At 35.6% G+C, this 16,558-nt stretch overlaps 1 protein-coding gene across 1 annotated transcript; it reads left to right on the top strand.

Moving 5' to 3' along the window:
• The first annotated feature begins 11,112 nt into the window (after positions 1–11,112).
• On the top strand, positions 11,113–15,029 carry LOC148871089 (CDT1-like protein a, chloroplastic). The gene is made up of 7 exons (XM_088968249.1): positions 11,113–11,558; positions 11,655–11,774; positions 11,946–12,180; positions 13,095–13,835; positions 14,112–14,313; positions 14,425–14,515; positions 14,651–15,029. Exons 1-7 carry the CDS (start codon positions 11,146–11,148, stop codon positions 14,706–14,708), a joined length of 1,860 nt encoding a protein of 619 aa, XP_088824375.1. The 5' UTR covers positions 11,113–11,145; the 3' UTR covers positions 14,709–15,029.
• The last annotated feature ends 1,529 nt before the right edge of the window (positions 15,030–16,558 follow it).

Genomic DNA, 16,558 nt, shown 5'->3' with positions numbered 1-16,558 from the left:
TAGAAATTTAATGCTTGAGAGTTGAGAAATACAAATTTGGCTGAAATGAACCACATATGTTGTAGTTTTTTTTTGGAAAAGAGTTTCGAATAGTTGAGTTTCTCAGCAGTTGACTTAATTTAGAGAATTACATGATAAAATTAGGTAGCCCTTTAATAACTTAAGAGTTAAGACAATGTAGGAATCAAACCCAATTATGAGAGAGTGAGAGTGAGAGCATAGACTCATGGAAGAGGTGTCCACACTGATTGAATGATCAATATCAATGTTTTAAAAAATGACCTAGAATCAGAACTGCTTCGGCCATCAGTTTTTAAGTCAGCAATTTGACTGTTTAGTTCAAATAAATGATTCATTTTAATTTAAAATAAAAAATAAAAAATGGTCAAAATCATTGTTTGGATGAAATAGGTCAATGGTTCAACCACCCAGGTTAGCAAAGACCAAGTCAATGATTTGACCAAAAAATGGATTAAGGGTGAAACGGAACCGATTTTATGAACAATTCCCAAGCCAAATCATCCAACTGTCTAGATCAACGACGTTTGAATAATTCGTGACTTATTGAAATGCTTATTAAATTCATTAGGTGGCCCTACCTGAACAGGGGGTTGCCACAATTTGTGGCTCAATCTCAAACTAATCCACTGTGCATTTTCCAATAATTAACTTAAATTATTTTTCCAAACAATGACACCATTTATTAGCTTTTATTTTTCCCCAAAACCTTTGATTTGGGTCCACAGTACCATAAACTGTTTAAGCTTAGTAATTTGTTACATTTTCCCTACTGTACAGTATGCTTATCCACGAGGGATGCAAGTTTTCTCAGGTTCCTTCGGTTGAGGCAACCCTTACCCAACCTTATTTGTTGAACCCCAGTCCTAACCCTAACAATCCCAATATTAAGTTTTTGGGTTGGGTTGGGATCGGGCTGGATTTGGGATGGTCGGGCTTCTTTATTTCTTACTATCAAATGTTTTGTACTTTTTACATTCCAAGGGTTGATGTTAGTTTAATTTTAGTGTAGGCATACGTGGCAAGGCCTAGGATGGCACCACATGGCATCGGTTTGATGCAATCCTACTCGCCCATTGCCAACCACCTCCAATCATCTCAAGTATAAATTGGGGTGCCTCTCTCCAAGTAAACCATCTTGTTCATTCTTGCTTTTAAGCTCTCTTGCTCTCGAGTGACCTCGTTTGAGCTCTCACCTCGAACCTCGTCCAACTCCTTATACATGCTTAACTAATTTAACTATCGGAGTCTCTGCCCCTGGGATAATACCCGGGGCCTATGACGTGTGATCTCTTGCTTTTAAGTTGGACACATTGACATAAGCTAAGGAAGCAGATTTACCTTATTACATTTGGCCCATCCTTGGCAGCAACATTATATATGAAAGGATATAATTATATTTCTTTTGAAAAATTTTGGCTTTAAACTTAAAAGTATGAGCATACATATAAATGGATAGATAAATAAATATATACATTTATGTATAGATAGATAAATACATAAATACATATGTTAATACATACACATTTATACAATAATTTTATAAATATGACGTTAAGTTGGGCATAGATTGGTTAAGGTCTCAACCCCAACTTAACCAAACTTCACCATGACGGGTTGGGTTTGGGCTAACCTGAGCCAAGTTACATCCCTATTATCCACAATTGAATTGATCGCTGTGTTTTGGGGTCCAAGGTTATTATTGCATTCTTGAAAACATTGATGATTTGAGACCCTTTTGAGACAAAGATGGCATGCCACCTACTATGGAAAGGCATTAATAGTCTTAAATTCATGTGGGTTCATGAATCGTCACGTTTAGATAGTATTGCATGAAAGATTCATTCACATGAATCATGAACACTGTTGTTCTTGTACCCTACCCTCCTTATGCCCAAGGTTAGAAAATCCAATCTGCTACCGCAGTCCCCTCATGAAACACGTGTACGTATCGAACATTGAGAAGGAATTTTTTGTACATGATTTTCTAAATAAAAAACGAAATTGTTTTAGTCACTGATTCTCAGGTCAAATGGTCCAACCTGGGTCAAACGGTTTTGGGTCCAAAACCAGAACTGTACACCCATGATAGGTTCCCACTAGATCAATCAATCCGTCCAGTTTTTAAACCCATGATTTTACAAATCTCCTAACAGCTTTCAACGAGAATGTTGATATTCCAAGGATGCTACCTCTACTCTCACAAGGAATCGATTACAGGTTTGGAATCCCCCTCAGTTACTACAGGTTTGGTCCAACCATCAATTTTTAATCCTTTTAGCAAGAACTACGCTAGGTGATTTTTAACTATGACACCTATATCAGTACAATTGATCCATCACTTGTCTAGACTCTAGAGGCATCAAAATTAATCTTAATTTCACCTCTTGTCTCTAATTAATCCAAGTTACAAATTGATGGTTACCCTCAACATTCTCCACTATTGGAGTATTAACCACCAGGTACTCATCTATGTAGCATTTAGCTTTCTCAAAGATCATTAGAGGCAGGAGATAGGTATTTTTAAAAATCATATCATTTCTATTCTTCCAAGGGTGTGATAGAATGCTCATCATGATTTCACACAGGTATGTTTCATGTTCAATTCTTTTGATTTCTAGCATGGAGTCTGAAAAGTAGAAAACTAAGGTGGTGTTTGATAAATCTGAAGTCTGAAGTCTGAAAAGTTAAAAAAATATTATTTGTGTCTGCAATTTCAAAAGCAGCATAAATGCTTTTATACTTTTTAGAGGCTCTGAATAGATAAGGTTATTTGTGTTGGATCAACTCTTGAACATCTGAAATTGCTTGATTTTACTATTTTACCCCTAGAATAGAACAAATTATTTGGTAATTTTGAGTTCATTTTACACTATTTCATAAAATGCTTAATAATTAATATGAATAAAAAATAATAGAATATTTAATAATTAATATGAATAAAATTTTTAAAAAATAAAAAATAAAATTAATTTATTAAAATCAAAATAATTTTGAAAAATATGAATATATTCCATGAAGCCATGAAAAAGTAATAATTAACAAAATAATATCTTAAAATTTTATAAAATAGTTAATAATTAATAAAAAATAAAATATGTAATAATTAATAAATATTAAATACTTAATAATTAATACAAATAAAAGTATAAAAAGTATAAAAAATTAAAATAATACTCAAAATTACAAATAAATTCCATGAAGCAATGAAAAATATTTAATAATTAGTAATGGAGTAATTGCATTGATGCTTGCAGTGCTCTATTTTACATCAGTTGAGGCAATAGAGGATAGGGTGGAGATGACGACAATAGTGAAGAGTGGAGAAGAGATAGAGATATCGATTAAGAGAGAGGTAGGGCTGTTCATAAGAAAGCCCAACCCGACCCAACCAACCAACCCGGGCTGACCCAATCCGAGTCGGCCGGGTTTTCATCAGCACCGGTCGGTTTCGGGTTGTACAAATTCATAAACAGATGGTTCAGGTCGGTTTCGATTTTCTTGTGTGAAAACCAAAACCGGCACGAACCAAACCGACTTAGTTCCTACTTAACTAAGTTGTCTCTATCCTAATTCCTAATTACAACCTAACCTAGTCTTCTAGTTATGAATAACATTAATAACAAGTATTGTAAGACAACTAGACAAAGAATTTTTTTGGAAAAGTTTAAAGAAAAGAATCAAATGATCCTAGTTTCTATAGTCTTTTACACTAAATAGGCAACAAATTAGGCAATTACAATTAGAATTAGGTGTCCTTTTTTATTTAGATTAGAACTTATAAAGTTTCTTGAAATATACAAATTTCAGGCACATGGGCCATGGGGGGCATGGATGAACTTAGAGCCGAAACCGACCCAACCTGACTCAAACCGACCTGATCGGTTTTGCTTAACATTGTGTCAATTTCGATTTCCATCTCAGATAACCCGATCAAGTCGGATCGGTTGGAAAAACCTCAATAAACCGATCCAACCCGACCCATGAATACCCCTAGGGATCGAGTGAAAGGAAAACATGGGATTTGAGAAATAGAATTGCCACTTCAACAAAACGTCACTGGCAAATTCATCAACATGAATTGTCTTCCATTCTAAAGAAAATTTGACCTTATTTGCAGGAACTCCATCATGAAACAATTACAATCAAATTTCTTCAGAATTTGCACTTTTGTAGAAATAGAAACAAAAGAAATGCACTCACAAGAATTCCTCCCTCCAGAACCAAAAACATTTACAGACCCAATCCAACAGATTTAGCTGACAAAGACTTGTTTCAGATGGAACTCGATATGATCACAATTACCACCCAAGATCCCATTTATGAAACCAAGCCACAACCAATCATAAAAAAAGCAGCCCATTCAAACACGGTTGTAAGCCATTCTCATTGGGCTCCCAACAATCGAAAGCAATCCCCCTTCAACAGCTTCCCATTCGTAGAGGAATTGGTATTGGCCATCACTTCATCATAGCTATACGAGCACCAAAATGTGAACGGATCCGCGAGTTCCCTGCATGGTCATCGTGTGGCGTAGATTGATTTCCCTCTTTCCTTTACGCAAGATATGAACTCAACCGTAGAGGTTGAAGTGAAGTTGCCATTGAAGGGATAGTGCTGCTGAAGAAGAAGAAGAGTGAGGGGGAGAGAGAGAAGGCCAGAGGGAGAAGCTTGCCATGATTGGTTCGCGGTTGCATCCGGTGGAGAAAATGAAAGTTTCAATGCCCTATTTTCAAGTTAAATGAGGGTCCTAAAATGTCATTTACAAAATTGTAAATGGGTATTTTTGTCTTTCAATGCAGTCTGAAACATATCTGACCATGTTAAGTTAGTGGCCCAATTCTTATAAGTTCAGACTTGAAAATGCATTTTAGATCATCCTTTCAAACTCAAACGCAAAGGTAAGTGGCATCTGAAGAACAAGCGTTATCAGACTTCAAAGGTCTGAAAAGTGTTATCAAATGCCACTTAAGGTTTATAATCATCCATTTTTATTCTGCAACTTCACAATTCAAGAATATATGAGTGCAATAATCCCTATCCCCATGGGATCAGCAATCAAGATCAATTTTCATTCCTTCTCTAGCCAAAAAAGATTTTGAAGGGAGTTGATCATTTAAAAGAAGGTGAAAAAAACTTTAGTTTCAGAGGACACTTCAAATTCCATATACTCCTAATCCAATCTATTTGATTTTTGGAAAAAGGGGTAATCATTTAAGTTCAGCCAGGGCCCCGAGTGTACACCAGGCCCACAAATTCAAAGGCCAGCATGAGCCCAATTTAGCCTATAAACAAATAACATTTTAAAAATTAGTTAATAAAAATATCATAAATAGTTAAATCACCTAAAAAATAATGAGAGAGAGAGAGAGTTTTACTATCATCCAAATTCTATTTATTTGTTTCATATCTAGGAATGGCAACAGGGTGGATTCAAGGTGGGGACCATACTCCCCATCCCCAATCCCGATCCCCGCCAAAGATAAAAATGGCCTTCCATACCCAATTCATACCAGAGATGGGTTCTCTAGTGGGGAACTTGAATCCCCAATTTTTTTAAATTAAAATTATTTTAAAAAAAATAAATTTACTTATAATAAGATTTTTTTTTAAATATAAGAACATTTTAAATATATTTTAATATAAATAATATTATATATGGGTGGGTGGGGAATTCACTCCCCCATCTCTGTTCCCATCCTCCATTAGGTATCATTATCAATCCTTGCCCCTGCCAAGGCAATCTCCATCCTTGACCCCATCGAGTTGGGAAAGTTGAGTACCCACCCAATGGGATGGGGAATATTTTCCATCCCTATTCATATTCAAATTCTATTAATTGGATAATTGTTAGAAAACTATAATTTGAAACCTAATAACTAAAATTAATAGAAGTAACCTTTAGCAAGTTTTTAGCTAGCAATAATTAAAAATTAAGAAATTAATAAAAATTAGTAAATTAAGACACATTTGAATTATATTTAGAAATAACTAATATTGATGTGAAATTAAAATAATAAGAAGAAGAAAAAATTTATTAAAAGTAATAAAATAAACCACTTGCATTCCATATAAAAAATGAATTTAAAATAGTAATGTGGCTAGTAGGGATGATCATTTATAACTTAGCCCAAACCCGTCGACCTACAAATGTTCAGGCTCAAGCAATTATTTACTTCTAAGCTAGGTCTAGCTCAGACCTACACCAACCCCACACATAATGTGGACAGTAGGACCGTAAATGGATTGGATTCAGATTAGATCGAGTTGCATCTGCATCCGCATTCAATTATGAAATCTTTAAATCTGCGTTTGCATCTGATTATTATATTGGGTTTTGGATCATCTTTGGATTTAATCTACAACCATCTTATTGTGTTTAAAATGACAAAAAAATAAAAAAATAATTATTTATAAAGTATGTATGTATAATAAATATAAAACATTAAATTTATCAATTATAAACTTTATATAATTATGCATAATTTATACGTGTACATAATTATACTACATATATACATAAAATAACTATTCGAAAACATAAAATTATAATTTTTTACTATACTCTAATTTTAGTTGGATCGGATGGGGTTAAATTCACATATTATTCGATAATTAATTGGATGCAAGTTCTAGCATCCAAATCCATGATAATCCGATTTGGAGCTAAATCAGTTATTGAATTTTCAGAATCAATTGATAACCCTAGGGGTAGGGCCCAAGTTAACCCCTAAGCTCAACCTGGAAGCTATATAAATATATATTTAGATAATAAATTTTATATTTTTTTCTAAAGAAAAATTACTTAACTAAAAGATGATAAATACAATCCGATTGAGTTAAAATCCATTCACGATCTATATCTCTGACCTATGCAACTAATTCATGAGCAATCACATTATATTGATGCTTAATAAAAATAAAAATAAAGATACAGATTGATGTTGTGCCACTATTGCCTTTCCATCTAGAGAGAGATGTCTCTATGCCCAAGTTTAGGCATATAAACAGAGCGAATTCAAATCGAATTAGATTAAGTTCGAATTCGAATTCGAATTCGATTGTATAAATGATTATTCGAATTCGATTAAATATTCGGCGAATGTGAAAAGTTAACAACTGAATTCGAATTCGATTGGTTAATCGAATATTCAAATTCGATTGATTATTCAAATCAACATAAAAACCCTTGAAGAGTAAAAACGAGCCTCTGTTCAACGAAGAACTTAGGCAAACCAAGAACAACAAACGAAAAAATAAAGAAAATAAAACACCTAAAAAAATTAATGCAAAATGAAGAACAACAAATGAAAAAAAAAAAAAAGAAAACAAAAACACCTAGAAAATCTAAAACAAGCAACTAAGTCTCTAGTCACAATAGCAAATTCACCGTCGGTAGAGAACAGAGTGAGAATAAAGGGAGAACAAGAGAGGTAGAAAGAGGGATCGATCGTCAAAAAAGAAAGATGAACCTTGCGAAGATGCAACAAAAAACTTGAAAATCAAACATTCGACTAATTTTTCTGCAACAATGCCTCCAACTGCTAAAGTTCGGACTTTAGATGCATCATGTGAACTTCCACCTTCATACCATGGGGAGACGGAGGGGAATGACGGATAACCGGGGCAAATGAGATGGAGTCGCAGAGATGGGGGAGATGATAAAAATATAGTAGAGACAGAGTAGCAGAGACGGAGGGGAATGAACGAGCACCTTCATGCCTCACCGCTATTGGTAAAAGAAAAGTAAAACTGAGTGACAAATGGTAATCCAATTTTTTGTATTTTGTAAGAGATATGTGAGAATGCAATAAAAGCGGATATGATAAAATTATATTATATAATACTATATTTAGATGACAATCAACTTTTTTGTATTTCGTAAGAGATATGTCAAAAAGCATTAAAAGCGGATATGGTAAAAATATATTATATAATACTATATTTATTTATAATATAATCGAATTTGAATATTTATTGAATCGAATCAACTTGTATTCGAATTCCATTCTATTAACTAATTGGTAGTGATGTAATACAAACAGTTATTTTTAGTTGGTGCTCACGTGGCTCCTGAGAGGTACCTGAGACGAGAGGAAAGAGGAAGAATTCCCGAGGGATTTCCCGGCGGGAACGTTCCGATGCTTAAGTTAGTATTGTGTGCAAGAAGCGAAATGAGAACGAAGGCTAAGAGTGAGGATAGCGCGTTACTATTATGTTCAAGAAGTCAGAGATTCAAGAAGAAGTTTCCTTTCTGCCATGAGGGCTTTTATAGGGGCACTCACATCAGGTTGGGCATAACTGTCACTGGGCTCCTGCCACAACCGTTACCGTCCAGGGCTGCGCAGGTGGCCATTGTGGTGTACGCTTCGCTCGGGTGAGTGACATGTTTCCAAAGTGGCAGTCACGCCTTTGCCTGTCGGGAGACATGGATATAGGCTGTCAAAAGGACTGAGACTATGCCATCAGTAGAGGATATGGTGCAGTCTGGCTGGTACGGTCTATCAGTCGGAAGCTTTCTAGAGGGCGCTAGGGCGGCTCGTTCGCGAGCTATCTCGTGGTGAGCTTGGAACACTCCAGGATTACCCTTAGTGAAATTGGTCATTGGAATGACTTGTCCGCTAGGGAGCTCGGGCGAGCTGATAACTTTAGCTCGCGAGCTACAGTTGCCTCGGAGTATCTCTTCAAAGATAGCATGGGGAACCCAGAGTTCGCCTCGCAGCAAACTCCTCCCCTCGTGAGCCGTAACGTAGCGGACTGCTTCGTAGGCCCGTCACTTGGTCGCTCCGGGCTTCAACACTAGGTTGTCGCTCATGCTAAGTTGGCATTTACGTGTCACAGTTTCATAGGTTGAATCAAATCATCCTTCATCAGGTAGAAAATGAATATTTGAATTCGACCATTTATACTATTTGAATCATCCGAATTTGATTAGATTACATTGAATTTCGAATTCGAAATCGGTTTTTGGGATACCATTGACACCCCTACCTAAGGGGCGGCAAAATTTGCAACTTTCATATGACTGATAATAATTTTTGTATTAATATATAGATATGAAATTTTATATATATTTTTATGATAAACTAAAGTTAAACAAAAAATTTAAATAAAAAATCCTAATTTTATAATTAACATTGGCAAATCTACCTTGACAGAGGTGTAAACGGGTCGAATTCAAATCGAATCAAACAATATTCAAATTCGAATCCGATTAGAAAATCTGATATTTGAATTCAATTTGATATCCGACTGGTATTGAAAATTAATATTCAAACTCAAATTCACTTAAATATCCAAACATTCGATTCGGTTCGAATTCAACCAATTAATTATTTTAGGTAATTAATAAATATATAAAATAAATATTTTATTCATATAAAGTATATAGATATATAAATTATATAAACATTTAAATATTTTATATATTATATATAAGAATTAAATAATTGGTCGAATTTGGATATTTATTGAATTGAATGAAGTCATATCTGAATTCGAATCCGATTAACTATTCGATATGAATAGGATATTCAAATTCGACCAATTAGATATTCAAATTATCCAAATTCAATTCAATTAATGCCGAATCTCAAATTCAAAATCGAATTTCCGAATATCGTTGACACCCATCTCAAGCCTAAACAAATCTTATTACGCTTGGGATGTGATCTAACCAAGCTAAACAACTTATAAAAATATACTCTCTTTTGAATTTTGAGTGTTGGAGAAACTCGAAAAAATATGAATTAAATCCTTTTTCTTGAATATGGATAGCCCAAGTGAAACATTGTAGGGCTTAATATATTTTAGTGATTTTAGGGTTTTAAGAAACGAAATACTAGGACCAAGATCAGGGTTTTTGGGGAGAAGTTGTAGAAAATACTAAATCAATCTAAAAAGACAAAAATAATGAATAGGTAGGGATGCAAATGGATTGGATCAGATTCGAATCAAGGTATATTTGAATCCGATCTAACACTGTTCATGTCGGAATTGATCCAATCCGAAGATTCAATAGGATCTGATAGGACTTGATCTGAATTCAAATCCTATCGGATCTTCAAATCTTATTTGATCCGACTTGTTTTCTTTAAAAATTAATAAATTATTAAAGGAAAAAATATATCAATTTAAATAAAGAAAAACAAAAAAAATATAAGTATTTTTTAATTATTTTTATCATATATATACATGTTTTTTATTAAAAAATAAATAATATAATAAAGTTATAAAAATACAATATAAATAATGTATTTACAAATAAATAATATAAATATATAACGCATCGGATTGGATAGAGAGTGATCTGAAGATCCGACCAGAGATGATACGAATTCGACAAAATAGGACCGGATCTCGGATCCATTTGGCCCCTATGAATAGGTTTTCATTACCTTCGATGATTTGTGTCCCGGTGATGTTTGATTGCAGAACTAGAGGAAAACGAATGATGCCTAAGAAGCCCTTGTTAGAACTCGATTGTTCATGATCGATATAGCAAGAAGCTCTTGATAGAAATGCTACTGAATAGAGATAGTTGCGACTTGCGAGAGAGATAGATATCGGAGGGAGAAGGCCGCCGGAGATTGAAAATTGCCCTGAGAGAGAGAGCCACTGGAGAGAGGCAGTTCACTCACCTGAGAAAACCTTCGGTTCAAACCTAGGATTTTCAGACAGTTTGTGGAGAAATCGACTTCGTCCATTTCGGTCCGCTAAATACATTGGACCATAAAAACATGGACCGGTTCAACCCGATACTAAAATTTGGATTGTCCAATCTTAGATGTGATTCGGATGGAGTCCGGCCAGAATCTGGTCCATTGACACTGTCGAGGACATCTTCACGTGAGATGTTCTCAATGTTCGACCGCAGTGGTTAGTTGTGACAAGGTTGGGAGCGATGTTCCCGATGTGCGGCTGGACCATGACATTGGATCGATGTAAGGAGCGATCCGGACTCAAGATGCGGGAAAACGGGATCCACTTTTTGGCGCGAGAGCTGACTTGGCAATTGGCCACGTCACCATCCAACTCAGTTTTCCCGCCAAGTAACGCCCATTTAACGCGCCAAACCTCTAGCTCATTAGCTCTCGCCACCACTTCCTTCTCTCCGTCCATCCAGCCATGGAGTCCTCCGGTATCTCTACATCTGAGACGACAAAAAAAGTTTCTGGGGCAAAACCCTCATCTTCGCCTTTCGGTCCCTTCAGGTCGAAGAAGATAATCAAGTCGATTTCGGAATCGGCTTCGTCGGATGAAGCTCAAGCAGCAGATCCGCATCAATGGAGCTTAAAGACACCGGAGAAGCCGACGCAGCTCCCTCGCCGGATCAGAAATCAAGGTTTTGCTCTTTCGGTAAAGGAAGTAAAGAAGATCGCTCAGGGGCTCCGGAAGAAGACGAATACAGATGCACCATCTGATCAACTCAATCGGAACCTGATTGGGACAAGCACAAATCTCTCGTCTGAATATGGATCGAGCGAAAGTGCGGTCGGTAAATCTTCCAAGACCGAAGCATCGACTAAACTTCCTGAAAAGTAAGGAATCTAGGATTGCATTCATTTTCTTTCTGTCTAAAATGTCATAAACGATCTAGGTTTTCTGAGCTTGAACCTGTCGCTTTGGTGATTCAGGTATGAGATGTTGGCCGGGTTTTTTGACAGTATGGAGAGTTCAATCCGGCTGCTTCGCTTGAAAGGATCACTGTCGACGTTTACAAACATTTCACCAAAAATTGAGGCCCTAACGGACCGGTAGGTTTCCCCCTTTCCTTCTACTGGACTTATTTTCAATTGGCAAATGCAGAACTTCAATCCGGGTGTTGACAGTTTTGCTCTGTTTTTATATGGGAATTAGATAGAACTTGATCTGGGGTTTTGTAATTGTTCTGATTATTTTTCTTTTTAACTTTTCCATGCTTTTAGGAGGTTTTCCTATGGCCATTTAGCTCAATTGAAGTACATTTTACCTGGAGCTATTATAACAAAGAAGGTTCTAATGCACAATGAGGGAACACTGTGCATGAAGCCAGAACTTCAAGTTACTCTTCAAACAGATGCCTTTGAAAATGATGGGAAGCGTAAGGTCGGAAGTGGGCATCTGAACTTGAGGAAGGTTTTCCGTGAAAGGCTTTTAGATTTCTTCAAAGCCCATCCGGAGGTACTCGTCGGTTTGTTTATCCTCTGTTGCCATGGCATGAAGAATCTGAAACTTGAAGTAGTGCTTTTTATTGTTTTCCTTCTCTTTTTATTTTATTTTTTTATCAGTAACAAACAATACATTTATTTAAGATCAAACGAAGAGTACAAAAGTAATTAAGAGGTCGATTGCCTCGGCTGTCCAATTCAGGCTGCAGATAAGGTATTACAAATAGAATTATCCTCATAAAATCAAACCCCAAAACTTGTTGCCCTTTGTTTAGCCAATCCATCTATTAAACTGTTTGCTGCCTGAGGTACCCACTGAATAATTCTGATTTCTCTGATAATGTTCCCATATTTTCATGAACCTTGCTGATTACTGCTCAACCAGCTTGTAACTTGCTACCTTGGAATCACCTTTAATAATGAGTTAATTGCTTTGAATTGGTTTGGTTATTTGGTCTTTTTGATCCCTGTTAAATCTGCCGGAAGTTATGTCCTTATTGAACCCCCTACACCAATTGGCTTTGAAAATAGAACTATTATATTCCCCTCATTGCTCCATTGTTTTCTTTTTCTTTGTTCCTTTTTTTCTTGAGAGATTACCATTGGTGTCATTCATAATTACCTAAATTCCAAACTGATTATTGACAACTCAATGTAAAAGTTTGTTTTATTTCCTTTTGACACAAAAGCAGTTTCTAGATTTAAGAAATAGTTTAAGGTTCAACATTTCTGATGAATTCAACCTCGTATCTATTTTTGCTTCACCTAAAATGTTGATAAATTACCTTTGTAGCATTTTAGTGACTGGAAATTACTAATGCAAAAATGTCTTATTCACTTTCGTTTTTACTACTAGGATTATAGATTGCGTACTAAACCATTTTAGCTAGCCACTTTTCTTATGTTGAATTGTTCTTTTATGTTCAGGGAGATGACATTCCAGAGGAAGTGTTGCCGGAGCCATTCAATCAAAAGAAACAGAACATACTCCAAAGTGCTATCAAGACCTGCAACCCCACATCATCTAATGTTCTTCAAGAACATCTCCCAGTAAGAGTGGCTCACCTTTCTCAGTCTTTCCAGAGGCGCTTTTCACAGAAAGCTCCCATGTCTAAAACAGAGCATAATCACCTACAACAACATATCGCTCCTCCTGAACCTTCGGATTTACCAGTCTTAAACCCATGCCTCAAAGAAAGTTCTTCCACTGAGGAGCCTCGAACTTCTGCTGCTTTGTCACCTTCTAAGTATTCTTCAAAACCACTGACCAGTGAAAGATTATCAACATTTTGTGCTTCTCCATCTAAATCAAACCCCTCCAGCAATATTGCAGAAGTGGGCAAAAAGACAGAACTTGTGAGGAATGAAGAAGACTGTTCTTTGACAGAAACTGTTGGTACCCAAGGGACTCCTACAAAACTTGATTCAACTCCAGCCAAGCTGATCGTCACACCCACATTGCAGACACCAAAAAGATGTCGAATGAGCCCTGGTGATGATTTGTCTAACTCATTGAACAAGTTGGTCAGGCGCCCAAAGCGAAGTAGATCTTTGAAATTTGATACTCCCGTAAAGAAAGCAAAGACCGAGGAGGAGACAAATGAGACATGGGGGTCATCTGTTGATAAGGATATTATAGAAATTCTTCCAAAGGCACTTCTGCAATCGGTATGTTCAGTCACATATTCATGTGCTGTAATACTTTAGATATTTTCTTCTACCAGACCATCATGATGAAGAGAAGTTTATTTTTATTTTTACTTTTTGTTCATTTCAGTGGAGAATTCTGTTCCAAGTTACACTTGGAATAAATATAGTTTCCATTCCTTCAGCTCCTCATTCCCATTGATGTGTCTAACAAATTAACTCCATGCCTGACATGGGAATACTTGGCCAACTTAGGTCATTTAGTATTGGTGGATTAACCTGATTAACTATTTGCAGATACGAGATAAAGAAAGAAAAGCAAAGGAGGAGAGGGATGCAGGAACCTGTCAAGCAAAAAGGCGGCAACAAATGATTGCATGCCTACCCAAGCTGTTTGACATGATCCACCTAATATTTCAGTCAGCTAAGCGTTCTGTTATGACAAAGGAGGAGCTTATGCACAGGATAATTGCCAGTCATTGTGATATAACTGATAAAAGTAATTCTCCTCATTCTTATCAACTATTACTGAGAATTATTAGTTATATGGAATATTTGCACAATATATTGAGGCTACATATGATCTTAATATTGTTACTTGCTTGTGCAGGAGAAGTTCAAGAGCAGCTGAGCTTGATGGAAGAACTAGTTCCAGATTGGATTTCAGGGAAGGTGTCATCTAGTGGAGATTATATATTCTGGTGAGCTTAGCTCATAATAAGTTGCCTTTTTTAATGCCTTCTAGAATACTAGTTCCTGATCTGGGTGATCATGTTGAAATGCTGAATGAGATTCCAAGCAATGGCTGACATTATATTTTGTTGGAATTTGTGCAGTGTCAATAAGAATTCAAGTCCCCTGTCAATACGCCTTAGACTTTCCGAAGCTGAGTGAGAAGGAGCACTGAACACTAATTGAAATTCAGTAGTTGTTCTCAAGAGACAGGGCTGGTGATATTTGGTGGCAGAATTCAGATGTCCAAAGTAGCGGAAGACAAAGTGATCTACATTGACCAAATATCCAATTTAATTTAACTACCACTGATCTCACCCCTCTATGTGGGTCTATTTGTAAGTAATTTTCTTGCTTCTTTTCCATTGATGTACAGAAAACCTGTGAGAGTGATGCTTGCTCTTAACTATGTATTCAGTTTGGTTCATTGTAAATGCCAAATTTACCCACTAGGCCACTAATATTCTATTCAGCTCTTTCAAATGACTGTCTGTAAGGGAAAATCTATGTGGAAAGATATGGTACTGAAAGAGATATCATGAAACTGTCAAGTATATAAAAAGTTGACAAAATTAAATTTTTAAGGGTGAATTGTAGATTGGTACCATGGTAGTTCCTGAACTTTCATAAATATACACTTGGATAAACTCTTGAATTACAGTGAAGGGTAAAAATATGAAAATGCCATGTTTTGCCTTCCAATTCTCTCTTTTTAACTGCTTATCTTCTTTTTTCTTAAGATTTTAGATGCAAACCAGTAGTGGTATTTTTGTAATTTATAGCCAAAGTGCACTTGAGTTGAGTCTTATGCTAAGCCTAAACTATCTGGCCTCAGCCCAGCCCACACCAAAAATCCATATACATGTATTTATGCATATGGTTTATTAATAAAAAAATGTGCATATATGCATTCAAATATGTATCTATATATTTACATATACATGTATATAAGCTAGGTTCAAAATACCTAAGGACTAGACCCAAGCCCAACCCAAAGTATTAATAAGCTTGAACTTTTGGTCCCAAGCCTAGCCCGAGGACCAAACAACCAAATCCATCCCATGTAAAATTGCATCCATAAGGTTGAGACACACCAGCAATCTCCAATAACTTCATCTCTATTAAATGCCAATGCAATTCAATGATAGGGTCTAAGTAGATGGAATCAAAGGCCTACATCACTAGTCTCCAAAATGCGAGCGAAGGGAAAATAAATCAACAAATGAAACATGTAGTTAAGGAAAAGCACCAACAAGTGGGAAAATAAATGGACCTACTCGAGAATGAAGGGTCTATGCTTTATTTCATTTAATATCATCATCATCATCATTATTAATATTATTAATATTATTTTATTTTATTTGTATGTATGTATGGTGTGATATCAAGACTCAAGAATCGTTGCTTGAGGCAGATTTTGTAATGGGTTAACTGTCACTTAAGCCTTGAATGATGATTTATTCCAATAAATTTGTAGAAACTGGTTTAATTTGATATGTTCTGATTTTCTAAAAATGCTTGCGTGGTTATCTAATCGTGGATTGATAAGATGAACTCTACTAATCAAAGTTTAATTCCTCGTCCTTATCTAACTCTGACCATCAAATAATATCTCATTATTATGATATTCCCTAATAACACAAGATTTCTCCACCTTTTTATTATAACCAAAATGGAAGCAAATTAATATCTCCCTTACATTGCAAAAATTATCATTTTAATTCGAATTGCTATGAAAATTTATATTTGTTGTATTTTTCCCATGACTACGTGGAAACTTATGCCTTTGGTATTTTTGGTGCACTTAGGCTGAGTTATTACTTATTTTGTTTGATTTGGGATATAATTAAAATTAGTTAATAAGAAAAAAATATTATTAGAAGTCTAAAAATAATCCAAGTTACATTCCATATATAAAAATAATTAAAATAATTAAAATTTAATAATAATGGATCAATTGCATGGGCGCCTTCTACATCAATTTCACTTAAAAGTCTATGCATCACAAGGTC

The sequence above is a fragment of the Nelumbo lutea genome, chromosome 2 (genome assembly GCF_056320005.1).
Source record: "Nelumbo lutea isolate HS-2025 chromosome 2, American lotus-T2T, whole genome shotgun sequence".
Taxonomy (NCBI): Eukaryota; Viridiplantae; Streptophyta; class Magnoliopsida; order Proteales; family Nelumbonaceae; genus Nelumbo; species Nelumbo lutea.
This window is presented reverse-complemented; position numbering and strand designations above follow the sequence as displayed.

What these genes read in the sequence shown, in the direction of transcription:
- LOC148871089 (XM_088968249.1), top strand. Translation starts at nt 11,146, where the DNA reads ATGGAGTCCTCCGGTATCTCTACATCTGAGACGACAAAAAAAGTTTCT. An exon ending in ATTGAGGCCCTAACGGACCG is followed by an intron (nt 11,775 to 11,945) that starts GTAGGTTTCCCC and finishes CCATGCTTTTAG; the next exon opens with GAGGTTTTCCTATGGCCATT. An exon ending in TCTTCAAAGCCCATCCGGAG is followed by an intron (nt 12,181 to 13,094) that starts GTACTCGTCGGT and finishes TTTTATGTTCAG; the next exon opens with GGAGATGACATTCCAGAGGA.